At 45.5% G+C, this 26,167-nt stretch overlaps 1 protein-coding gene across 4 annotated transcripts in view; it reads left to right on the top strand.

The window, feature by feature from the left end:
* PHACTR2 (phosphatase and actin regulator 2) overlaps nucleotides 1-26,167 on the top strand; it is a 174,071-nt gene that overhangs the window by 103,110 nt on the left and 44,794 nt on the right. For all 4 annotated transcript variants that reach the window (XM_064169165.1, XM_064169166.1, XM_064169168.1 and 1 more), the window contains exons 2-3: nucleotides 8,772-8,939; nucleotides 23,340-23,420. In XM_064169165.1, the coding sequence (XP_064025235.1) occupies nucleotides 8,772-8,939; nucleotides 23,340-23,420 (249 nt within the window). The remainder of the gene's footprint in view (nucleotides 1-8,771; nucleotides 8,940-23,339; nucleotides 23,421-26,167) is intronic.

Raw genomic sequence — 26,167 nt, 5'->3', positions numbered from 1 at the left:
TTCCCTGGGCTGAGCAGCCTCTCTTCTTGCGCAGCTCAGCTACAGATAGCAGCCTTTCTGCCCGCCTCCCAAGGCCACTTTTCTGCAGCTGTGCCTCCTTGTCAGAATGTCCTAAGTCTGTTAAGTTACTCTGCCTGTTCTTTTCACATCAGTTCTGCACAAACCCCAACAGTGAGCAAAGTCAGACTGTCCCTTAGGGTGGTGTATGCTTCCAGAGGAGCCAACCAGGTGAGATCTGAAGCAGCATCAAGCTTACAATTGCTTACAGTATCACAGTATCATCAGGGTTGGAAGAGACCTCACAGATCATCAAGTCCAACCCTTTACCACAGAGCTCAAGGCCAGACCATGGCACCAAGTGCCACGTCCAACCTTGCCTTGAACTGCCCCAGGGACGGCGACTCCACCACCTCCCCGGGCAGCCCATTCCAGTGTCCAATGACTCTCTCAGGGAAGAACTTTCAGGGTGAGCATAGGCTCCCCTTCTTCCCTTGGGTAAGTTCCTCTGTAGCAGCATCTGTGCTTTCTGCAAAGCTTAGGTAGGAGCTTATGAGAGTAGAATGTGTCCTTCTGAGCTGAATTTTCCATCCCTTGCAGTGTTTGACTTTTCTGCAGCAAGATAACATTTTGCTTGTCCCGAGGCAGCGGTTTCAGAATTCTGCCTCCTTAAGCTCTTTCTGGACTCAGTCACTGCCAGTCCATCTGTGTCACTCTGACAACCTGAAAAGCATTTGTGCATGTCTCCTTGTAGGCAACTGGATGCATTCAGGCAGTTGTATCCATTGCTGCTGTGGTTATTGGTTATCTCAGGAGGATCACAGTATCACACAGTATCAGAGTATCACCAAGGTTGGAAGAGACCTCACAGATCATCAAGTCCAACCCTTTACCACAGAGCTCAAGGCCAGACCATGGCACCAAGTGCCACGTCCAATCCTGCCTTGAACAGCTCCAGGGACGGCGACTCCACCACCTCCCCGGGCAGCCCATTCCAGTGTCCAATGACTCTCTCAGGGAAGAACTTTCTCCTCACCTCCAGCCTAAATCTCCCCTGGCACAGCCTGAGGCTGTGTCCTCTTGTTCTGGTGCTGGCCACCTGAGAGAAGAGAGCAACCTCCTCCTGGCTACAACCACCCCTCAGGTAGTTGCAGACAGCAATAAGGTCTCCCCTGAGCCTCCTCTTCTCCAGGCTAACCAATCCCAGCTCCCTCAGCCTCTCCTCGTAGGGCTGTGCTCAAGGCCTCTCCCCAGCCTCGTCGCCCTTCTCTGGACACACTCAAGCATCTCAATGTCCCTCCTAAACTGGGGGGCCCAGAACTGAACACAGTACTCAAGGTGTGGTCTAACCAGTGCAGAGTACAGGGGCAGAATGACCTCCCTGCTCCTGCTGACCACACCATAGCCAGATCCCCTCTGGCTGTCTCAAGGCAGCAGCCAGCGTCTCTCTGAAGTAGCCACTACCCAGCCTGTTTAGCTCATTGCCAGCAGGAGGTTCAATTAGCACTTGGCAATGTTGGCAGTTCCATATGGAAACTACCATTCAGCTGGCTACATTTGAACTGCAGCTTTTTCCTTTCATTTAATTAAAACACAATCAAGTCAATGAACTCATGAGAGAGTTTCCCTAAAGTTAAACTCCAGATACATGGCAAGCAAAAGCATTCAGATGCCAACTCATTGTGCTGCTCAGAGGTATAGTATCGTTTCCCCACCTGTGGGTTTATCCACTGGGAGTCAGTTGCATTTTTCCCTTACAAGTTAAAAAGGGAAAAATAAAGTAGACTCATCTGTCCATCTGGATCTGGCCAGGAAAATTTGATGTAAAGATAAAGAATTTGAGATATTTGTTGAAAATAGCATTGATAATATCAGAATGACTTTGTCCCCTTGTACTCAACTCTGCTGAGGCCACACCTCAGGTACTGTGTTCAGTTTTGGGTACCTCGTTGCAAGAAGGATGTCAAGGTGCTGGAGCAAGTGCAGAGGAGGGCAACAAAGCTGGTGAAAGGCCTGGAGAAGAGATCTTATGATGAGTGACTGAAGGAGCTGGGGCTGTTTGAAAAAGAGGAGGCTGAGGGGAGACACGAGAGGACACAGCCTCAAGCTACGCCAGGGGAAATTTAGGCTCGGGGTGAGGAGAAAGTTCTTCACTGAGAGAGTCATTGGACACTGGAATGGGCTGCCCGGGGAGGTGGTGGAGTCGCCGTCCCTGGAGCTGTTCAAGGCAGGATTGGACGTGGCACTTGGTGCCATGGTCTGGCCTTGAGCTCTGTGATAAAGGGTTGGACTTGATGATCTATGAGGTCTCTTCCAACCCTGATGATACTGTGAGACCTCATCACTGTCTACAGCTACCTGAAAGGACATTGTGAAGAGGCTGCTGCTGGTCTCTTCTCACAGGTAATTAGTGATAGACCAAGAGGGAATGGCCTCAAGCTGTGACTGGGTAGGTTTAGACTGGTCATTAGGAAAAATTGTTTCACAGCAAGAGTGGTCAGGCATTGGAATAGGCTGCCCAGGGAGGTGGTTGAGTCACCAGCCCTGGGGGTGTTTAAAAGTCGTTTGGATGAGGTACTTAGGGCTATGGTTTAGTGTGCACCTTGTAGAGTCCAACCAAGTTGGACTTGGTGATCCTGTGGGTCTTTTCCAACCTGAATGTTTCTGTGGTACTGCAATTCTGATTTTTTAATGACCACATCATACATTTTACAATGCAGTGTCTTGGATTTTCCCAGCAAGCTCCAGGAATAAGCAGCTTACCATACTCTGTAGCAAGTCGATGATTTATTCTTGTCACTAAATGGGAGTAGTGTGCAGCTGTGTAAACATATTCATTTTGCTGGCATAAAAAAACATGACTTGCAACTGTACCCTTTGTATAAAAAAAGTCCTAACACCATCAGAACAGGTTTTGTGGTCTCTGTAAAGCAACACAGGTTTTGTGGCATGTCTGCAGGGCAGCTGGGTGCAGTGAGAGGAAGAGGCAGATAACTGTACTAGCTAACTGGTAGTTAATCAGCACAGAAGTCATTCACACCCAAATCCACCCATATGATGGCTTTGAACAGAGGCTATTTCTCATTTGGTTTATGGTGTGGCAGTACTCTGAGTCATCTGTGTTCCAGAAGAAGAAAATACCCTGACTCAATTTAAGGGTGATGTGGTGGTATCATGGTAGTACTGTGAGATATCCAATGCTAGTGAAAGTATTGGGTGCTGGTACAATCTTAGTGAAAGTATTGGGTGCTGGTACAATCTTAGTACCTCAGTATCAGTGGAGCACTTAGTTCTGTGCCTTTCCCCCTCTTGTGTTCCCTAGCAGGAGGAGGGAAGAGCCTGGAGGCAGACTTTGCCTTCGTATGGCCATGCTGTATGACCAGCATCCAGAGCAGTTAGAGTGTTCTCTGAGAAGTGGAAGATGGCAGATTTTAACACTGTTTACTCAGGAATGTAGAGTATGGAATCATAGAATGGTTTAGGTTGGCAGAGACCAATGGGATGAGATTTAACAAGGCCAAGAGCAGGGTTCTGCACTTGGACCACAACAATCCCAAGCAGCACTACAGGCTGGGGACAGAGTGGCTGAGAGCAGCCAGGAAGAAAGGGACCTGGGGGTGCTGGTAGATAGTATCACAGTATCACAGTATCATCAGGGTTGGAAGAGACCTCACAGATCATCAAGTCCAACCCTTTACCACAGAGCTCAAGGCTAGACCATGGCACCAAGTGCCACGTCCAATCCTGCCTTGAACAGCTCCAGGGACGGCGACTCCACCACCTCCCCGGGCAGCCCATTCCAGTGTCCAATGACTCTCTCAGTGAAGAACTTTCTCCTCACCTCCAGCCTAAATTTCCCCTGGCACAGCTTGAGGCTGTGTCCTCTTGTTCTGGTGCTGGCCACCTGAGAGAAGAGAGCAGCCTCCTCCTGGCCACAACCTCCCCTCAGGTAGTTGTAGACAGCAATAAGGTCACCCCTGAGCCTCCTCTTCTCCAGGCTAACCAATCCCAGCTCCCTCAGCCTCTCCTCGTAGGGCTGTGCTCAAGGCCTCTCCCCAGCCTCATTGCCCTTCTCTGGACACACTCAAGCATCTCAATGTCCCTCCTAAACTGGGGGGCCCAGAACTGAACACAGCACTCAAGGTGTGGTCTAACCAGTGCAGAGTACAGGGGCAGAATGACCTCCCTGCTCCTGCTGGCCACACCATTCCTGATGCAGGCCAGGATGCCACTGGCTCTCTTGGCCACCTGGGCACACTGCTGGCTCATGTTCAGGTGGGTATCAATCAGCACCCCCAGATCCCTCTCTGTCTGGCTGCTCTCCAGCCACTCCGACCCCAGCCTGTATCTCTGCATGGGGTTGCTGTGGCCAAAGTGCAGCACCCTGCACTTGGAGCTATTGAACACCGTCCTCTTGGACTCTGCCCATCTGTGCAGGCGGTCAAGGTCCCACTGCAGAGCCCTTCTGCCCTCCAACCCAGCCACATCTGCCTCCAGCTTAGTGTCATCTGCAAACTTGCTGATGACTGACTCCATGCCCTCATCCAGATCATCTATGAAGTGTTTCAAAGATGAGGAGTAATAGCTTCTGAAAAGATCTTTCCATAAATGCTCTGGAACAGCACTGCTGAAATGGTTTCTTTCTTTGTTTTTCCTTTTATTCCCCATACAGTTTATGAGTTGGTAAAATGTGCTACCTTATGATTGCTTTTGAAAATGGATTAAGTCCTTCTTCCTAGAAATGTTACTTTATCTTAGACTATTGCTAAAATTAATCTATGATCCACAAACATGCTTTCCAGGTAACATCTTTGGGTCCCTTTTTTCAAATCCAGGAACTGGTACAACCATCAGTGGTTTAATAAATTCCCAGTTATGAGCCCTTTCTGACCTCATTTGTTAAATATCTCCTCATCTTTCATCACCAGAAGGAGAAGATATTGAATCCTGTTTTCAAAAGTTGCAGTCTTCCCAAACTGAATTATTCAGCACTAAATGGGTCCTTTTTTTTTTTCATATCATAGCTCATTTGAAGCAAACAGATTTCTGTAGCTGGCATGAATATCATTGTTTTTGACAGAGGGCAGAGCAGAGACTGTTGCAAATCGCTCTTTCTCTGTAGGGAGCTATTGGAGCCATAATTCTCCATTCCTGCCAGTAGGCACAGGAGGAAATAATCTAGATAAGGCTTTTGTGAAGAGTGGTTGCCTGCAAAAAAAGTGGACTCCATGACCCAGGAGGACTTGAAAAGATCTGTGTTCTAGTGTTTATAAAGACCACAGTGTGTATCACGGAACTGCAAGCTCTGCACATCAATAACTGAGTCTTTCTGAGCTGTCAGAGGCAAGAACATGGGTTTTGTCCCATCGCCTCCAAGGGGCGGGTAGCTTTTTGCTCTAATGAGCTGGTGGACTGCCTCTGCCACTGAAATAATGTCTGGCTCCTGTCCCAGGACAAAGCTCTTCAACCAGCAGATCTTAGTCTCTCTGTTGAGCACTTCACTTCTGATTATATGTATTTACTAGCGCAGATTTCACAGAGCATCTCTGTCTTTCTAGCACAATGGAAATCTTGATAGGGAGGGACTTTGGAAGGTCACTCAGTCCATCCCCTCACTCAGAGCAGGACCATGACTGACAATAGGTTAGGTCAGCCCTGGCTTGTCTGCCTGAGTCCCCAGTACCTCTCAAGACCCGATGTGATGCTGCAGCACCCACCTTCTAGCAGTGTTTTGCATACGTGGCTCCTAGTTCTTCCTGGCTGCAGGCTTGCCCCTTCTTACCTCAACTGGAATTGCTAAGGTAAATTCAGGGCTTTTACCTTTCTAACTATATGTCAAGTAAATGTACTTCTCCCTTTGATCCACAGATCCCTCTTCTGTGTTCCACGTTCCATAGGCAGTGTTTAGAAGCCTAGCCAAAACAGTAATCCCTAAACGCAGGCAAGGCACACCTGCAGGGGTCTTTCTGCTGTTCCATGCCTTTCTGCAGAGCTGCTTGCTGCCTTTGGTGATCCTCTTGCCTTTATCTTTCACTCAGCTTCTCTGGGTCTGTATGGCATTTTTGATTCATTGTAAGGGAGCATCCCTAAAGGCCACCCTGTCCTTTATGATGCATGTGTAAGGAAGCTGGGGTTTTGCACTCGTGCAGGAGGTAGGCATAGCCAAGTCCTTACCAAAAAGCTTTGTCCACTTAAAGTCTATTTGCATGCCTTTCTTCCATCTTATCTCTGTGCTACAGAACAGAAGATACCCAAGGAAAACACTTAAAGAAATACCTCAAACTCCAAGGCATCTGAATAACAGTAATTTATGCTGGAGAAGCTTTCTGTCTCTTTGATATTAGAGAATCAATTGCATTTTTATGGCACAACTCACTCGTTTATTGTTTTAAATGCTATCTTTTCCATGCAAATGTATCTCTGGTTTTAACTTCACAGACAAAAATGAAGCTACACAATGGATCTTTTTTCCCCCCAGTACTTAATTTCCTTGGAAGTAAAGATTCTCAGGCTGGGTTTGCATTACATCAGCTTTCTCACAGAAAAGATTTCATTTCTTTATTTTTTAGCATCCTGGAGCAATCCAAAGTCTAGGACAAATATAGGACTCATTAAATGCCATTTGTCTGAGAAACACAATAATGAGATTGCACCATGATGTTATATGTCTGAATATGTAGCTTTTGAGCAGCTAGGACACAGGACCAGGATTCAGGCAACCATTTTGCAAATACAAAATTAGGCACTTAACAATTCTGTGCCTCATATTTTCCATCTGTAAAATGGGGACAGTGATATTTCCTTCTTTGAATAGCACTTTCTGATTTAATGATCTCTGATTATCATTATTACTGTTCAGAGTGGCATCAACTCTGTTCTGACTTGGCTATAATTAGAATGTTTAGATGAATGAAAGCAATTCCAGAGCCTGTATGCCACAAACATTTAAGCTGTGATTAATTTTCTGTACATAAGTCATTGTAGTTCCTTCAGTGAAGCTGCTTACGTGAATAAAAATAAACACATTTTAAGTGCTTGCAGCACTGTGAGTGGAAGGGTCTAAGAAGGCCTCATCCTCTTTAACATCTTCATAGATGATCTGGATGAGGGCACCGAGTCAGTCGTCAGCAAGTGTGCAGATGACACCAAGCTGGGGGCAGATGTGACTGAGTTGGAGGGCAGAAGGGCTCTGCAGTGGGACCTTGACTGCCTGGACAGATGGGCAGAGTCCAAGGGGATGGCTTCAATAGCTGCAAGTGCAGGGTGCTGCACTTTGGCCACAACAATCCCATGCAGAGATACAGGCTGGGGTCAGAGTGGCTGAGAGCAGCCAGACAGAGAGGGATCTGGGGGTGCTGATTGATACCTGCCTGAACATGAGCCAGCAGTGTGCCCAGGTGGCCAAGAGAGCCAGTGGCATCCTGGCCTGCATCAGGAATGGTGTGGCCAGCAGGAGCAGGGAGGTCATTCTGCCCCTGTACTCTGCACTGCTTAGACCACACCTTGAGTGCTGTGTTCAGTTCTGGGCCCCCCAGTTTAGGAGGGACATTGAGATGCTTGAGCGTGTCCAGAGAAGGGCAACGAGGCTGGGGAGAGGCCTTGAGCACAGCCCTACGAGGAGAGGCTGAGGGAGCTGGGATTGGTTAGCCTGGAGAAGAGGAGGCTCAGGGGTGACCTCATTGCTGTCTACAACTACCTGAGGGGAGGTTGTGGCCAGGAGGAGGTTGCTCTCTTCTCTCAGGTGGCCAGCACCAGAACAAGAGGACACAGCCTCAGGCTGTGCCAGAGGAGATTTAGGCTGGAGGTGAGGAGAAAGTTCTTCCCTGAGAGAGTCATTGGACACTGGAATGGGCTGCCCGGGGAGGTGGTGGAGTCGCCGTCCCTGGAGCTGTTCAAGGCAGGATTGGACGTGGCACTTGGTGCCATGGTCTGGCCTTGAGCTCTGTGGTAAAGGGTTGGACTTGATGATCTGTGAGGTCTCTTCCAACCTCGGTGATACTGTGAAGAAACCTCAAATCTTAAAGAGAATTAAATAGTTGTAAGTTTCTCAGGGAAGATTCCAGGAAACATATTTTAACTGTATGCTAGGACATGGTGTAGCAGGGGCCTTAATGTTGGTCACAGAACTCGGTGTTACAGCCATTGATGATAAATATTTGCTTTCATACCCCTCAACATGATGTGCAGAGGAGTGGTCTTCTTCTGATCTTTCTAGCTGCAGTCCAAAAGATTATTGTTAAATAGATTTTGTTAGTAAGAAGCCTAACTCATGACAGGCTGTGCTGTGAATGGCTGGTTACCAGCGATACCAAGCAGACCTAATTCCATTCCACTGCCAGAACAGTTTTCTTTAGAGCTTGTTTAAGAAAGGATTAGTTTCCCTCAAATAGTTTATGCAAGGGATTTTGTTTTCTGTGTGATGACAGCTAGTTGTTCAGCTTTACCACAGATAGGGAAGAGTCACCCAAATGTATGTTGAAAGAAATTCTCTAGCAGCTCTGGAAAAGTGCAGAACTGTGCAGGGGTGCTGGATGGGTGTCATGAGAAGTGAGTTCTGGCTGGCTGCTATTGAGGTGCTAAGCAGCAGGGTTGGCTAGGGTGGGAACTGGCTTGCGATCATGGGCTGCAATCACATGCCCCTTGGCCGCCTTCTGGAGCAGAAAACACGTGGACCCACACACAACCTGTTGCAGTCTGATAGTGGAGGAGTTCAGCTGTTTGGTGCTGTTTTGTTCTCCAGCCTTCAGTTACCTTTCCTTTTCTTGTTTACGCAGTGGATGGTTTGGATAAGGCTTCAATCGCTAACTCGGATGGACCAGCCCCAGGATCCCAGACACCCCCCTTCAAGAGGAAGGGAAAACTTTCCACCATTGGTAAAATCTTCAAACCTTGGAAGTGGCGGAAGAAGAAGACCAGTGACAAATTCAGGGAAACATCAGCAGGTATGTGTGTGGCCCTTGGGTGGCTGATGGTAGAGAACGGTGTGATGGCTTCCCAGAGTAAGAGTTGAAAAGCTCTTAGAGCTTGGTAGGTGGCAGGGATTGTTTAGACACTATTTGACATGCAGAAAAACAGTTTGGTCCTTGGCATGGGAAAACTTAACCTTGGTCATTTTCTGTCCTGAGGCTGTCACCAAAAATACACAGGTTTTGTTTATGATACATTATGTATGATACACTTTTTGATGTTGACAGTACTCTTTTTCCCCTCAGTGAAGAATTACTGGACTCTACATTACAGATAGACTGGAAATGTTTCTGTGTCCTCCCAGTAGTCCATGACTTGGATAATGAAACAAACCTTGCTGACATGGGGCCAGAAGTTCTGTCTGTTCAGAGGGGAGAAGCAGGCACAGCTGTGCCCAGCAAAAGAATGAGAATCAGCTTTGTGACTACTGCCTTCACACCAGTCTGCTCTGCCCCTTCGCTCCCCCACTGGCAGGTCCTGAAGGACAGTCTGAAATGAAATGCTGTGATTGAATTCCATTCCTTCTGAAAGAGAGGAGAACTGAGGGCTGCAATTCAGTTAGCTAAACACAGTTGCAAGGTGCCACCTGAGATGCTCTGAGGTGTCTTGGCTTCTCTTCCAGAAGGTTCTTCGTCATATTTGCCATTGCTGTGCAGACATCTCCAAAACCTAGGAACATCTCAAGCATCTGTAGGCACCCGTGTTTAGGAAACTGAATGCTCCCCTGCATGTGTGTGTGTGTCTCTGTGTGTCACATCTCTGGCCAAGCTTTCTTCAGAAAAAAACCCAAACTTTTGGGTTTGGATTCAGACATTTGATGCTGTGCTTTTATACACATGAGTCTAATCAGAGTCCAGTGAGCACCTATGAGCAATTCAGATTCGTTACCTCAGTGCAAGTTTTCTGTCCCCTGTCTTCCATGGCTCTAGGCCCAATACTAATCTCCTAAAGTTGTTCCTAAAGTAGACTCTCCTGAACTCTTAGGAGTACACTGCTTGGCGTTTTAAACCCATAGCAACCCCTGACAATTGCAACAAGGAACTCTGGTTTTGCAGTGTAATTTCTCCCAGGCAACTAGCGACAAGACAGGAGGGCACAGCCTGAAGCTGCACCAGGGGAGGTTTAGGTTGGATGTTAGGAAGCACTTCCCTTATGGAAAGGATGATTAGACGCTGGAATGGACTGCCCAGGTTGGTGGTGGAGTCGCCATTCCTGGAGGTGTTTAAGGAAAGACTGGATGTGGCACTTAATGACATGGTCTAGTCAATGTGGTGGTGTTAGGTTGTAGGCTGGATTTGATAATCTCAGAGGTCTATTCCAGCCTCCATCATTCTGTGATTCTAAAACATGCTTTCTTTTCACAAAGGGCAAAAGCAGCCATCGTCTGCAGCGACTGCATCACTCCAAATACCAAGTGAAGTTTTAGACACTTCAATTCCTTTTCTCAGTCTCTCTTTCTTTCTTTTGTTAATATTTCCCTTTTTTCCTTTTTGATTTACTTTTTTCCTAACAAACAAAACTCCCACAGTTTCTTCCACTACTGCAATCAAAACCAAGTTGCCTCAGTGCGCTGTCTCCTTCGCTTCCAGTTTCCTGTGCTCAGTTATTCTTCCCCTGTACTCAGCACTGGTCAGGCCACACCTTGACTACTGTGTCCAGTTCTGGGCCCCTCAATTCAAGAGAGATGTTGAGGTGCTGGAATGTGTCCATAGAAGGGTGACAAAGCTGGTGAGGGGCCTGGAACACAAACCCTATGAGGAGAGGCTGAGGGAGCTGGGGGTGTTTAGCCTGGAGAAGAGGAGGCTCAGAGGTGACCTCATTGCTGTCTACAACTACCTGAAGGGAGGCTGTAGCCAGGTGGGGTTGATCTCTTCTCCCAGGCAACCAGCAACAGAACAAGGGGACACAGTCTCAAGTTTTGCTGGGGTAGGTCTAGGCTGGATGTTAGGAGGAAGTTGTTGTCAGAGAGAGTGATTGGCATTGGAATGGGCTGCCCAGGGAGGTGGTGGAGTCACCATCCCTGGAGGTGTTCAAGCAAAGCCTGGATGAGGCACTTGGTGCCATGGTCTGGTTGACTGGCTAGGGCTGGGTGCTAGGTTGGACTGGCTGATCTTGGAGGTCTCTTCCAACCTGTTTGATTCTATGATTCTTTAGCTTCCCCAGTACTTTTTATCATCTCTCTACAGCAAAGTTTTTTCTAGTTAATGGCCCCTGAATGTTCTGCAGCTACTCCTGCACAGGTGTGTGACTTTATATGCAGTGAATTCTTAAGAATAATCACCATTCACAAGCTATGTGTACCCAGATTCTCCAAACTGTCATAGCATACTAGCATGTATCAAATTGTTATGCCCCTAAATGAGAGTGCCTGTGTCAGCTGGAAGTTATTTTTCACAAATGAGTATCTGGTTAATTAATACATTATTTATAAGTACAGTATTTCTTATATTGTACTGTCTGTCTGTCCTTAAAGAGCCTCAATCCAGTCATGTGGTACCAAGAAATCCAGCAAAATATAACAAGAGGTAGTTTTTACTTCTTCTGCAAGGGTTGCCACTCGCATTTGTGTCTTAGCATTGTGATTGCTATCAATAAAGCACACTGAAGCAGAGTGAAAACCAGACCTGCTCTTTTGGATTGCATCTTAACATTTAGGCAAACTGATTAGGAGGAAGTTCTTCCCAGAGAGAGTGATTTGCCATTGGAATGGGCTGCCCAGGGAGGTAGTGGAGTCATCATCCTTGGAGGTGTTCAAGCAAAGCCTGTATGAGGCACTTAGTGCCATGGTCTAGTTGACTGGCTAGGGCTGGGTGCTAGGTTGGACTGGATGATCTTGGAGGTCTCTTCCAACCTGGTTGATTCTATGATATTTTTGTTTTTCATTTCAAGTGTGGTCTTGCAGCACTGTAATATAAACCTCTTTGCCTTCTTTCAAGTTTAAAGCTTTGTTTTGTGATCAGTCTTCTCTTGAAAACGAGAGGACAGCAGTGTGCAAACAGAAGTTCATAGAAGTTCTCCTAAGAAATATGAGTGCTCTATTTTTAATAAGGTTCTCATAATCCATCCTGCTTATTTATTTAAGAGTAATTATACAAATGTAGTGACAAAGGGAATTCATGCCATGTTTTCAAAACTATTGTATGATTTAGCACCTTCAGCTTGGGAGCCTATATCCATGTGCCCCAGTTTATATGCATTTTGTCAGCCAGCACAATATATTTGGTGCCTTTTCTTTTTCCTTCTAGTGAAACTCCAGGAGTTAGGTAACATCTGAAAATCTTGACTTTCACCTCCAACGTAGTGAGACTGCTTCTCTAAGCTGGGGAGAGGAAAAGAAAGTAAATCTGAACAATGTGGGTTGTAAGAGTTCTAAAAATAAATGAATCGGTTCCCAAATTATTTTCCACCTAAATTTCATATGAGAGTTTTACCCCTTGTGACTCTCTAAGATGTAACCTACAAATCCAAGTCTTTCATTGTATGAAAGTGGCACAAGAACAGTTCTGACAGCTTTTATGTTCAGAAAAAAGAATTTGAGTAATGACTACTCCCCACAGAGGGAAGATTTGAAGTACCTCTTCAAGATAAACTGTTTATAGCTTTGCTTTGGTGTTGCTGGTATTTACCCTTATATCTAGAATCATAGAATGGTTTAGGTTGGAAGTGACCTCAAGGATCATCCAGTTCCAACCCCCTGCCATAGGCAGGGACACCTCCCACTAGAACAGGTCACTCAAGGCCTCATTCAAACTGGCCTTGAACACCTTCACGGAGGGAGCAGCCACAACCTCCCTGGGCAACATGTATCTACATACAAGATGTTTGTCTGCTTTCTGCCCTATGTCAGCAGCCTGTTGTAGGCTAGACATGCCTTTTGTTCATGCTGATTGCCCAGTAGCAGTACTTTAGTGCTCATGGGACTGGGCAACAGTAACTAATTGATGTTGACTTACAGTGCCTCCTCTAATTCTCCCTCTGTCTGGGCTAGAAATGCAGGTCATAGAATCAACCAGGTTGGAAGAGACCTCCAAGATCATCCAGTCCAACCTAGCACCCAGCCCTAGCCAGTCAGCTAGACCATGGCACTAAGTGCCTCATCCAGGCTTTGCTTGAACACCTCCAGGGATGGTGCCTCCACCACCTCCCTGGGCAGCCCATTCCAATGACAAGTCACCCTGTGAAGAACTTCCTCCTAACATCCCCACATGTGTTTCTCTATAGAAAATAAGGATCAATTGTACTGTTCTTGAGTACTGAGGGGAAAGGTTGTGTCTCCAGAAATCGTGCAGGGTGCTGGCCCCAACTGCACTGTGCAAAAGCTGTAGCTTTTCAGTGCACATCAGGTAAACTTGCAGTGGAAGTGTCTCTTTACTTGCTTGAGGACTGTTTCACCATCAGGAGATAGTGCATAGGGAGCTACAGGAAGATACCAGTTTTTTTTTCATGTATATATATGTACATATAAGATTTTTTTTCTTTATATATACAAGTCTGTCCGTGGAGTTGGATGGCACACAGCCAAGGGTACTGAGAGAACTGGCAGAAGGGCTCACCAAGGCATTTCCCATCGTTTACCAGCAGTCCTGTCTGACCAAGGAAGTCTCAGGTGACTGGAGATGAGCAGATGTGTTACCCATCTACAGGACGGGCCAGAAAGAGGACACAGGGAACTATGGACCTGTCAGTGTGTCTTTGGTCTCAGGTTATGGACCAGATCATCTTGAGTTCCATTATGCAGCATGTGCAGGGCAGTTAGGTGATAAAAGTGCAGTCAGCATGGATTCATGATAATGCTTGACAAGCATTATCTCCTTCTGCAACAGGGTGACCTGCTTAGTGGATAAGGGAAAGGCTGACCCATGGGGAGCATCAGTAGCTACAGACCCCTAGTTGGACCTTTCTTTGTTATTCACAACCTTCTGTGCTCTGTTGTTCAGCCAGTTTTCAGTCCACCTCACTGTCCACTCATCTAACCCATACTTACTGAAGGTACACTCAATCCCCTTAGGAAGTTGGCAGATGACACTGAGTTGGTAGGGGGTGTTGATCTGCTTGAGGATAGGAAGGCTCTACAGAGGCACCCAGACAGGCTGGATCAATAGGTTGTGGTCAGTTGTTTGAGGTTTAACAAGGCCAAATGCCAAGTCCTGCATGTGTGTCACAAACAACCCCATACAATGCTACAGGCTTGGGGGAGAGTGGCTGGAAAGTGTCTTGGCAGAAAAGGACCTGGGACTGCTGACTGATAGCTGTGTGAACATGAGCCAGCAGTGTGCACAGGTGCATCCTGGCCTGTATCAGGAATAGCATGGCCAGCAGCAGTAGGGAAGTGATTGTGCCCCTGTTCTTGGCACTGGTGGGGCCACCCCTTGGATACCAGGTGCACTTTTGGGTGTCTCACTACAAGAAGGGCATTGAGGTCCTGGAGTGTGTCCAGAGAAGGGCAACAAAGCTGGTGAAGGGTCTGAAGAACAAGTTTTGTGAGAAGGGAATTGGGATTATTTAGTCTGGAGGAGGCTGAGGGCACATCTTACTGCTTTCAGCAGTTATCTGAAAGGAGGTTGTAGTGAGGTCAGTGTTGCTCTCTTCTCCCTGGTATCAAGTGATAGAATGAGAGGGACTGGTCTTAAGTCATACCAAGGGACATTTAGATTGGATATGAGGAGAAATTTCTCTTCTGAAACAGAGTGATCAGGCTTGCAGTATGCTGCCCAGGGAGGTGGTGGGGTCAGAGGTGGTCAAGATACTGTCTCTGGAGGTGGCACTTGGCACTTTGGGACATGCTTTAATGGCCATGGTGGTGTTAGTTTGATCGTTGAACTCAGTGAACTTAGAGATCTTTTGCAGCCAAAACAATTCTGTGCTTTACATATATACACAGTATGGAATCATATTTGTATATGGGCTTTGTGTGCATCAAATTTGAAGTGAAAACTAGTTTGGATTACATTCATCCTGCTTCACATCCCAGTTTCCAGGGCTGGGCATGGGGAGATGAAACAGTATTTATCATTGTATTTCATGAGGAAACAGACCCAAGAGACTGAGGAGATGCATTTACTTGGCAAGCTGCCCCTTGTTGCATGCTAACTGACACAGGAGAAGAAACTTGAGAAAGAAACAGGAAAGCATCCATACAAACCAAAAACCTTACAGGAAATCCTCTTCCTCACCAGAGATATATTTACACTGCAGGACGGGGGCTGCATGCGTATGTGTGTGCCTGCATCTTGCATGCAGGAAGCCCATTTCCTGCTCTGAAACCATGGGAGGCAGTAGGATGATTGTCACATTGATTGCCTGTCCTCTTCAGAGGGCTACCATTTGACAAATCTGTATGCAGCTGAAGAAAGAGTTTCTTCTAAGACAGAATGCAAGGCTATTGGGAAGAGCTCTTTACTACTTTCTCTGGGTTTTCAATAGGCTTTTTGAAGTAGGTTCTTGCTGCAGCCTTGCCAGGTCATGTTCCATGCAGTGCTTTCACAAGGTCTCACGTGACACTCTTATGCTAGCAACCAAAAGATGTTCATAAACAGCAGATACCACAAACATCACCAAAAAGGATGGAGGGCTACACGTGGAAGTGTTTGTGCCAGTGTGGGAATGGTGGTTGGCATTTAGCGACATATTTTCCGTGCTCTATCTCAGGAAATCTGCTCTCTGGGCACTGGTTGAATACTTTCTGCCTAGAGGGCTTTCAAAATTAAGTAAAAACAAACAGAAAATGGCATCATCTCAAGGGTTTCTCCCCTCTGCAGTGTTTTGCTGTGGAGGAAAAGGCAGCAGTTTGTGTCTTGGCACAAGGCAGATGCCACTTCAAAGCTCCACCGCAAGAGTATACGCAGGCAGGGAGCAGTAAGAAAGTTTAGCTCTTAGTAGGTCAGAGAAAAATTAAAAATCAGATTTCTCCCAAGCTTCTCTTGGAAGAGCAATACCAAAGGCTGGAGAGTGTCCAGGATCTCACAGTACTCTTTGAGACAGAAAAAGGCTTTAAAGACTGCCTGAGGTTTGTAGCTGTTTGGTGTCACTAAGCAGTCCACTGAAGGAGCAGGGAGGGAGGAAGGGGCACAAACTGCTTTGTGAGCTGCTCTGTGTTCTTATGAACAGTGTTGTGATTATTTGTATTGGGCTAAAAATACAAATCTTTGTGGGATCCTTTGGACAAGTTAAGATGTACTCAATAAGAGCTGCATACCATAGGATCGATTTACATGCTTTATATCAGCCAGTCTTGAAGTCAGGGAAAAGCTTTTCTTTTGGCTGGAGTAGGGAAGGGTTTCAACATGGTATTTTTGAGTTTGCTGGAGCATGATGTCTGAGAGTGGGGCCTGCCTCACGTGAGCCTTCTGCAGCAGGAAGGACCAATAGCCAATGTCACTCACAGTCAGGATCAGCTTCTTTGTGTAATTGGTCTTATTGTATGGAGAAACTACTTCAGTTCTATTATTCCTTAATAGTATGACTGATATGTTGCCATCAGTGTTGAAATATTACATGTACTCATACTTTAGTATATACACCTACATGTCTATCTACCATATATATCACAGACATATGCTGAGATAAATATATTTACAGCTGTGTCTCTCTCTATGTAGGTACACAATATATCACACACAGAGTATCACCAAGGTTGGAAGAGACCTCACAGATCATCAAGTCCAACCCTTTACCACAGAGCTCAAGGCTAGACCATGGCACCAAGTGCCACGTCCAATCCTGCCTTGAACAGCTCCAGGGATGGCGACTCCACCACCTCCCCGGGCAGCCCATTCCAGTGTCCAATGACTCTCTCAGTGAAGAACTTTCTCCTCACCTCCAGCCTAAATCTCCCCTGGCGCAGCCTGAGGCTGTGTCCTCTTGTTCTGGTGCTGGCCACCTGAGAGAAGAGAGCAACCTCCCCCTGGCCACAACCACCCTTCAGGTATTATGATACATGCATATGATAGAAAAGTTTTAGAGTAATAACATCAACTGGTCACGTCATAGGATCACAGAATGCTGGGGATTGGAACTCCAGAGATCAAGTCCAAACACCCTGCAAAGCAGGACCACTTAGGGCAGGTCACACAGGAACTCATCCAGGCAGGTTATGAATTTCTTTAGGGAAGGTCTCCTTCTCTGGAGACTTTCCAGGCCTGTCTGGATGTGTTCCTCTGTGATCTCTGTTAGATAGGATTGTCCTGCTCTGGCAGGGGGATTTGATTCGATGATCTCCTTGGGTCCCTTCCAACCCCTAACATCCTGGGATCTTGTGACTCTCCGTAACCTTTCTAGGCAACCTATTCCAGTGCTCCATCACCTTCACAGTAAAGAAGTTTTTTTCTCATGTTGAGATGGAATTTCCTGTGATTGAGTTTATGTCCATTGCCCCTTGTCTGGGTATCACTGAAAAGAGACTGGCTTCATCCTGCTGACAGCCACCCTTCAGATATTTGCAGACACTGATATGGTCCCCTCTCAGCCTTCTCTTTTCCAGACTAAACAGCCCCAGGCCTCTCAGTCTTTGCTTGTAAGAGAGATGCTTGAATCCCTTAACCATCTTTGTAGCTCTCTATTGAACTCTCTCAAGCAGTTCCCTGTCCCTCTTGAACTGGGGATCCCAGAACTGTACACTTGACTTAATGTCCATATGATGGTGGTACAGCTGGCAGTATTTATGTGTTCCAGGGCAGTACTAGTTGTTAACTCTCAAGGGAGGAATAGGTAAAAGCTTAGAAGATGAGAGATTGAAGAAAAATATAGAAAGGATGTTCAGCAGGAATAGAGAGACAAAAGTGTGCTTATGGAGGAAGCAAATGGGTAGTGTACTGTGCCAAGTTCTACTGGAAGGAGAAGAAAGAGAAGAAAGGTAGGTCTGGAAGCCAAAGATAAGAATTTGAAACTCCTTGAAGTGAAGGAGGAAGATCCAAATGATGAAGTGATAAAGGAGGTGGTGAGAGAAGGGAGCACATCAAACAGGACAGTGGTGAAGGCACCAGGCTGCAGTCCTCTCTCCATGCTGAACTGAACTGTGTCTAAAATGACAGGTAGCAATACCCATCCCAGGTGGTTCAGGTAGATGATAACTGTTTCTACAGCTGTCTCTGCCATTAGCTCAGCAGCAGATGGCCACTACTCATAGCTTCACATCTGTTTGTTATGTATTTTGGGCCTTAAGAGGAAATTCAACTAGAATTCCTATGCTTTGAGTTGTTTGTTTTGCAACAGTTTTCATGTGGGAAATTACACCTGGGGAGGTGTCTCAAAGTAAACACTTAACAAATATCAGCATGTTTGCTAATATCACTTTATGTCTTCAGCTGCCTATGTATGCAGCAATAACACCTTCACATCTCACATGGGCATCAGGGAGAACAACACATTATCTTTGTGTTTGCTTGGTTGACATTAGGGAAAACCTAGAACTTTCTGCTCCAGTTAATATTTAGATTGTTCCTTAGATGAGGTCTGGGCCATAGAGTAAAAGGTAAGGTTAAAGATTTAGATGAAGAAACTGTTCACTGGATGCAGTGCAGTCTATACCCTAAACAAGGCAGGGATGGCAAAGGCAAAATACATAACAAGGAAATAAAAGCCATAATGTCTGCCCTCCTGTCAACATTTACTCTAACAGTTCTTGACTCTGTAACTCTTCATTTCAAGAGAGTTTACTGAAACATAACAGTAGTCAAATATGATCATAGAATCATGGAATCAACCAGGTTGGAAGAGACCTCCAAGATCAGCCAGTCCAACCTAGCACCCAGCCCTAGCCAGTCAACCAGACCATGGCACTAAGTGCCTCACCCAGGCTTTTCTTGAAGACCTCCAGGGACGGTGCCTCCACCACCTCCCTGGGCAGCCCATTCCAATGCCAGTCACTCTCTCTGCCAACAACTTCCTCCTAACATCCAACCTAGACTTCCCCTGGCACAACTTGAGACTGTGTCCCCTTGTTCCCCTTGATTAGTTCAGCTAAGTCAAGTCATATGAGCCCCTTGAAGCTCAGTGCAGCTGGAATATGATAATGAAAATACCTAAATGTGTAGATGTGAAGTAAGTAGTCCAAAGTCTGTAATGAGCAATAAGTTATGCTGATGAGTCCACTCTGCCTAAATAGCACCCAGTGTGAGTTCCTACATACACACTCTATTTACTCCTTTTGTACAGGAGACAGATTTTTGGTCACTTTGATTTAAATTAAAATTCTGCCTTTTTTCTTTGTAGAAATTCAAATGTTGATACTCATAGTGAATGAGTATCAATGAGATGCATTTCTAATGTTCTTTCCATGGGCCAAATAATACTTTAAATAAATTATCTTTTCAGGCTAACTGAATTTAATCACTTTAAATGTAAATACTGCTCATGGCTAGATGAAGGATTTGGCCTTAAGCTTCTTGTTTGTTTGTAAGATTTCTAATCTGTGAAGCAGAGATAGTTGTGTCTAAGAGATGTTTTGAAACCTATGTAATGTTAATGAAATCCTTTGAGATCTTCCAGCAAAAATGTGATCATAGAATCAACCAGGTTGGAAGAGACCTCCAAGATCATCCAGTCCAACCTAGCATCCACCCCTAGCCAGTCAACTAGACCATGGCACTAAGTGCCTCATCCAGGCTTTTCTTGAACACCTCCAGGGATGGTGACTCCACCACCTCCCTGGGCAGCCCATTCCAATGCCAATCACTCTCTCAGGCAAGAACTTCCTCCTAACATCCAGCCTAGACTTTCCCTGGCACAACTTGACACCATTAATACCAGTTGACATTTCCCACTATAGTAAGTTTAATATGATTGTTAGTTCAGTGTGGCTGAATAGAAAACATGCATGATCCTGAAAACCAGAGAGAGCTATTGGTCAGGAGTCTAATTGGATGTTCTTGAACTTCACTGAAAGAGCATCATTCTTTTGAAGACCCACAAATAAATCTGCAAGAGATCATCTCATTTCACTGTCCCCAAAACCAAATGTTGTAAAAAAGAAGCAGAAAGGAAAAAAGAATAGGAAGTAAATAATATTTATAAGGCTTAAATAAGAGAATATTCATGTTGCCAACAGTAAAACAGGTATAAAGTGTGTGCTTAAAGTGATCCTCCCTGGGGTGTGTGTGAAAGGAGGTTGCACTTTGATCATAAATATACTTGCTGTCTAGAAAGATTAAGACCTTCCATCTGTGTCTGCCTACATAGTGCTCTGGCTTCATGGCACTCTGTCTCTTCTAAAGCAGTCTTTGTGAGACTGAGTGTTCAGCTACATAAATAAGAAATGCTTTTTTGCAAGCTCCTGTGCTTTGTTTGCCATGCCAGTGTGTGGCACAGCTGCAAGGCATATACCTCGTGAAATAACAGGGGGAAACTGGAAGAGCTGATGAATAATTTGGGATTGGGACCTGATCTGAGTTTGGGCTACCACACTCTTCCATGGAGGCTGACTTGTATTGAGAGTCTGCAGCCACACTCATGTGCTTCGTTTACGTTGTCAGATGGGACTTGAACACCACAAAGGTCTGACCTTTACTGGACAGATCCTGTAAAGCACCTGTGCATCTAAACACAGGCCTAATGCCAACCTAGATGTTCTTGAGCCACTACCATTTGTGTTCACAAGCTGTTGATTTCACAGCCATGGGTAACTCAAGCTGGGACAGTCAACGTGGTGACTGCCCTTGTTTCTTCTGCTGGGAGTTGGTGCTATTTTGGCAGAGAAATCCATCCCAGGGGGAACAGTTGTGAAAACCCTGGCACTTCACAGTGAGAAATGTGCTATAAATGTGAAAAGCTCAGAATCTTCTTCATCTTTTGTTCAACCATCCCTTTCCCTGGTGGGGAAAGAGAGTAGAGAAGCCATGAGCAGGCATCTGAGGTCAACCAGTCTATTTGTGAGTCAGATACTGGAATAACATCACAGAGTCACAGAATCGTCAGGCTGGAAGGGACCTCAAAGATCATCCAGCTCCAACCTCCCTGCCATGGCAGGGACACCTCACACTAGATCAGGTTGCTCAGAGCCAAATCCAGCCTGGCCTTAAAAACTTCTAGAGATCAGGCTTCTATCACCTCCCTGGGCAATCTGTTCCAGTGTCTCAGCACTCTCACAGTGAAGAACTTCCTTCTAACATCCAGTCTGAATCTACCCACTTCCAGTTTTGCTCCATTCCCCCTAGTCCTGCTACTCCCTGGCATCCTAAAAAGTCCCTCACAGCTTTCCTGTAGACCCCCTTCAGATACTGAAGGCCACAATAAGGTCTCCTTGGAGCCTTCTGTTCTCCGGACTGAATAGCCCCAGCAGCTCTCTCAATCTGTTTCCATAGGAGAGGAGCTTCAGCCCTCTGATCATCCTTGTGGCCCTTCTCTGGACACCTTCCAGCACATCCATATCTTTCCTGTAATAGAGGCTCAAGAACTGGACACAGTACCCCAGGTGGGGTCTCATCAGAGAGGAGCAGAGTGGGAGAATCACCTGCTGGCCAAGCTTCTCTTGATGCAGCCCAGGATATGATTTGCTCTCTGGGCTGCAAGTGCACACTGGTGACTCCTGTTGAGCTTCTTGTCCTCCAGAACCCCCAGATCCTTTTCTTCAGGGCTGCTTTCAAGCCACTGTCCAGCCTGTATTGATGCTTGGGATTACCCTGACCCAGGTGGAGGACCTTGCACTTGGCCTCATTGAACTTCATGAGGTCGGCTTGGGCACATCTCTCCAACATCCTATGGAGAAAGCCATTTTGCTGTGAAGGAAGGGTAATTTTCTCAGAAGAGCCAAGCTGCCTCTCTCTGTGCCTTCATAGGAGCCATCACTTTGCCAAGTGGCTGCTCGCTCCAGCTAGGGTGATAGAAGTGTGACTGACAATACTCTCATAGCATTACATCTGCATATAGCACTTAGACTGACCCTAGAGAGTAATTGGATTGCCAGCATGTTTTGATTAGTTGATGAGATAACCCTCTCCCTCAGCATTAACAGGATGAAGTCCAGCATGTCTGAAGCAGCTCTTGGGTTTTGATGTCCAGAAATAAGCAGAATCAGGATGGCAGATTAACTTTTACTGACAATGGAGAAAGGGTTTTACAAGTGATGCTCACATCTTGTGGGCAAATCATTACAGTGACCTCCCAGATTACTGGCTAAAACTGTATTGCTTTTGGGGTGAGGATGCAGTGGGGGGGCTGTTCTGTTTTGCCTCAATAAATGCTTTTCCCTAGGAAACTATTTAGCATTTTTCCCATGGGAAATAAACTTAATAATGAAAATGCTTCCATGTCACAGTCTTTTTTTGTGTGTTGTATCCTCCTTTTTTTTTAACCCAAAACCAGGATGCTGCATTTTTTTCCATGAAAGCCAAGCAGACTGGATGAGGATGTAGTTCTCTTTTAGAGCAGAACTTTGTAGCTTATGTTTGAGGTTCTGGGGTTTTTTCCCTTTAAAACAGATTGTGTGTCACAAAGGCTACTCCATAAGTTGCTTGCTCTGAGTAGAATTTATCTCTTTGGACTGAAAACATCTCTGAACCAGGTGGAAGTTTCTCCTGCTGAGCTAGTCAGCCCAGACAGTGGGAAGGTGGTGCTTTTGCATGTTAAATGCCTGTACTAGGCTGAGTTCAATTTCACTCTAAAAGTACCTTTTCCCATTGATTGATTTTCCTCATGGGGCTTCATTCAGCTGAAGATACTGCATCATGTGAATCCTCACCTTCTGTGACTGAAATTGTAGGAGAATATTTCCAGAGAGCATCCATTTGTGCTGCTCCTGCACAATCAGAGGAAACAAGATCTCTTAGGGTTCTGTGATGGTTTGGGTGTTCCCTGTTCCCCCACACTTTAGAAATCACCCAGACTAGACTCAGCCAACTCTGGAAATAAGAATGAAGCTTATATTTACAGCTTAACACAATATGCAAGCAGATAGTTACAGTATATATACAGTTATAGACAGAAATAGAGAAGGTAAAAGGTAATACAGAAACACAACAGCCCTCCCAGAAACCTGAGTCCCCAGGAGGGGCTCCCAACCACCCCTGCACCTTCGCCCTACCCCTCTCTACCTTACCCCAGTCTCAAGGAAGAATGGAGGTTTGGCCAGGGGGTTAGAAAGCAAAGTGGATTAGTCCAAAGTGGAGGGTGAGGTTAGAGAGATGCAGCTCAGCCAGCAGCCCAAGCCAGAGTGGTTATCTAATGTTTTTATTTCTTGTTCCTATACATCTCAGCAAGCCTGTGAGCAAAGCAGACATCACCCTTGTTTTCTTTCCACAGCCTGTAATCTAGTTCATCTCACCAAACCATTCAGCCTGCTTCAAACTAGTACAGGTTCTTTAAAATAAAATTATTTTTCTGCATTTTTCACAGGCATCAGCAGTATAAGAATAATTCTGTTATTAACTGTGCTTTTTCTTTAGTGTTGGAAAGGAAGATTTCAACAAGACAAAGCAGAGAGGAGCTGATAAGAAGGGGAGTGCTGAAGGAAATGCCCGAGCAAGGTGATAACACATTAACTAGAATTTGGCTCTGAAGTTCCAAACATGGATGATAAAAGCATTATTGCAGTGTTTACATGTAGTATTAGTAGGTATGAGGAGACAATGCTGAAGAGTATGAGACTTAATTTGGGACAGTCAATAAAGAACTGAAGTTGGAGTAAAGACATTTGCGTTCTGTACCTGCTCTGTCGTAGGTACACAATCTGACTTCTGACTCCTCTGGTTGCCACTTACTCTGTGACAGATGTTTTTTCTTTTGAGTCCAAGTCTGCTATCTAAAGCAACTGGAGTATAACAATGAGAAATTGTAACTGAAACTTTAGCCTGGGGACACCAAACAAATCAAGAGCATCTATTTCAGGTGTTGAAGAAGTATCAGTGTTGGGATCGTGTGGATCCCACCACTGTCATGCAAGCCACGTTCACAAGTGGCACAAACATTAAACTGTGGGGAAGACATCACTGGAATCTTTAGTGGCTGGTGTTAATTAGAGGTTTGTATTCCAAAAAGCATGAGTAAACCATGAGCTACATTTGATTATGTTTCTAGGTATATTCTTCCTAATGTTGATTTTCTGTTAATCTGTAGATCAAACAAAAGTCCATCAAGTAGAATAGTTTTCTGTAGCTTAAAATCAAACCATTTGTCATTTTATGAAGGAGTCTCAAGAAGTTTGTGATTTCCAGAAGTCTTTTTCTCCTATAAAGTGCACTGAGCTGAAGAATCATGAAAATATCAGTGTGCATGGTTTGTATCATACACAGTGATATTAGAAGCAAAGGGCTTCTTTGTTGACATGTGACATGTCTTTGCAGCGTCTCACTGGTTCCCAGACTATGGCATTCCACATAGCTGGCTTCTGAACTTGTCTCTGCCACTGTCTTTGACTTAAGACATGCAAACTCCCCAGACCTCAGTTTGTCCATCTGTGGATTCATTATGTTTTTTTGTTACTTATGTCACTGGGGAGCTGCCTGACTTTGTCCACTGATTGTTGTGAACTGCGTTTAGACTGCTGGGATGTTAATGAAATGAGTTAACATTTCAGGTTGGTTCCAAACAGTCTGAATGTAGGTACTGTCATTCCTACTAGAAGCATGTATGCTTTGGTCATCAGTGTCCTTGACTCTATTCCAATCTTAAAACAGGATGGGGTTTTTGTTCCCTTACAGAGATTGAGCAAAGTGAGACAAGGAAGGAAAAATGAGCAATTTTCTCCCTCTTCCTCTCAGGTTAAGTAGGATGCCAATCCAGTCTGTGTTGCCTTCATCACACTCTGCTATGAAAACCATAATTTTTGAGAAGCCTTTTCAAAGAAATACAGGATTGTTTTGAAGGTGCTAAAAACTGGGATATAGGAAAGACAGTGGATGAGCAGTGTGAAGGTAGTTAGAAGGAATGACTATGGAGATGAAAGCTAGATGAGGCTGTTCCATGGAGTCTTGAAATGTGAGCAGTAAAGTAACTGTTTCATGTGGCATGGAGAAGAACAAAGTGGATACCTCCAAGAGTTACTTGAGGCAGGAGTGTTCTCAGAACCATGACATGAATAAGAGGTGGGAATGCCACGTGTAAAAGCAGAGAGGAAAAATGGATTTGTGAACAACAGGAAGTGAGAAAATGAAACTGAATGTTGTGGTAGGCTGGGAAGAAAGCCTTGTGCAGCTGTCAGCTATAGTGAATGAGACAAGGTCAAGAAGGTAGAATTTAGTTTTTACACTTTAGTTGAAGTTAGTATAGGGATGAGAATGAAACCATCAGCTTAATCCACAGAGCACGCCAAGGTTGTAAGAGAGGCTGCATAACTGTGTTCAGACCTGGGCTAGACATCCAGATCCAGTAGCACACAGCAAGAAAGAGGACTAGAAGAAGAGAGTGGAATTGCCACAACTAATGAAGAATCAGTAGGAGGAACCAGAAGACACATCAGGTAGATTTGCAGAGTTTTTGAATGGACAGCAAGACAGTCCTGCAGAGGAAAAGCCATCGTCTGTATGAACTGCAGGTGGGGTGTGAGCAAGAATAAGAATAATAACATTACCTATGGTCACCACCATCCAACCACCCCATGGCCATCCATTACCCATGGCCACCACCATCCAGCCACCTCATGGGCACCCAATACCCATGGCCACCACCATCCAACCACCCCATGGCCATCCAATACCCATGGCCACCACCATCCAGCTACCTCATACCCATGGTCATCACCATCCAACCACCCCATGGGCACCCAATACCCATGGCCACCACCATCCAGCCACCCCATGGCCACCCAATCCCCATGGCCATCCAATCCCCATGGCCACCACCATCCAACCACCTCATACCCATGGCCACCACCACCCAACCACCCCATGGCCACCCAATACCCATTAGTATTTTCTAAGGTTTGTTTATCTTTGAGAAGAAAATTAGCAGCACTTTTAAAGTGTGTGGAACCAAGAACAGAAATGACCAAATATGAGAAGAACCAAAGCTGTGAGCAAGCAAGAGTATGTACCATTTTTCAGCCATATAGCAACAAATGGCAAAGAGAAAGGCTTTTTTCAGGGTTACAGAAACCCTGATAGCTGAGGTCATCTGGGTGAGTAAAACATGAGATATGGGAAAGACTTTGGCAGAATTTAATAGTGGTGCAGAAAGAGTTCACCTTTATTTTTACTGATGGACTTGACTCATATATTCTGAGATCTTCTGTGTGAAGTCCTGGCTGATTTGCCTACAGGGATGCACCACAGCAGTC

This window comes from Pogoniulus pusillus, chromosome 31 (assembly GCF_015220805.1).
Source record: "Pogoniulus pusillus isolate bPogPus1 chromosome 31, bPogPus1.pri, whole genome shotgun sequence".
Taxonomy (NCBI): Eukaryota; Metazoa; Chordata; class Aves; order Piciformes; family Lybiidae; genus Pogoniulus; species Pogoniulus pusillus.
This window is presented reverse-complemented; position numbering and strand designations above follow the sequence as displayed.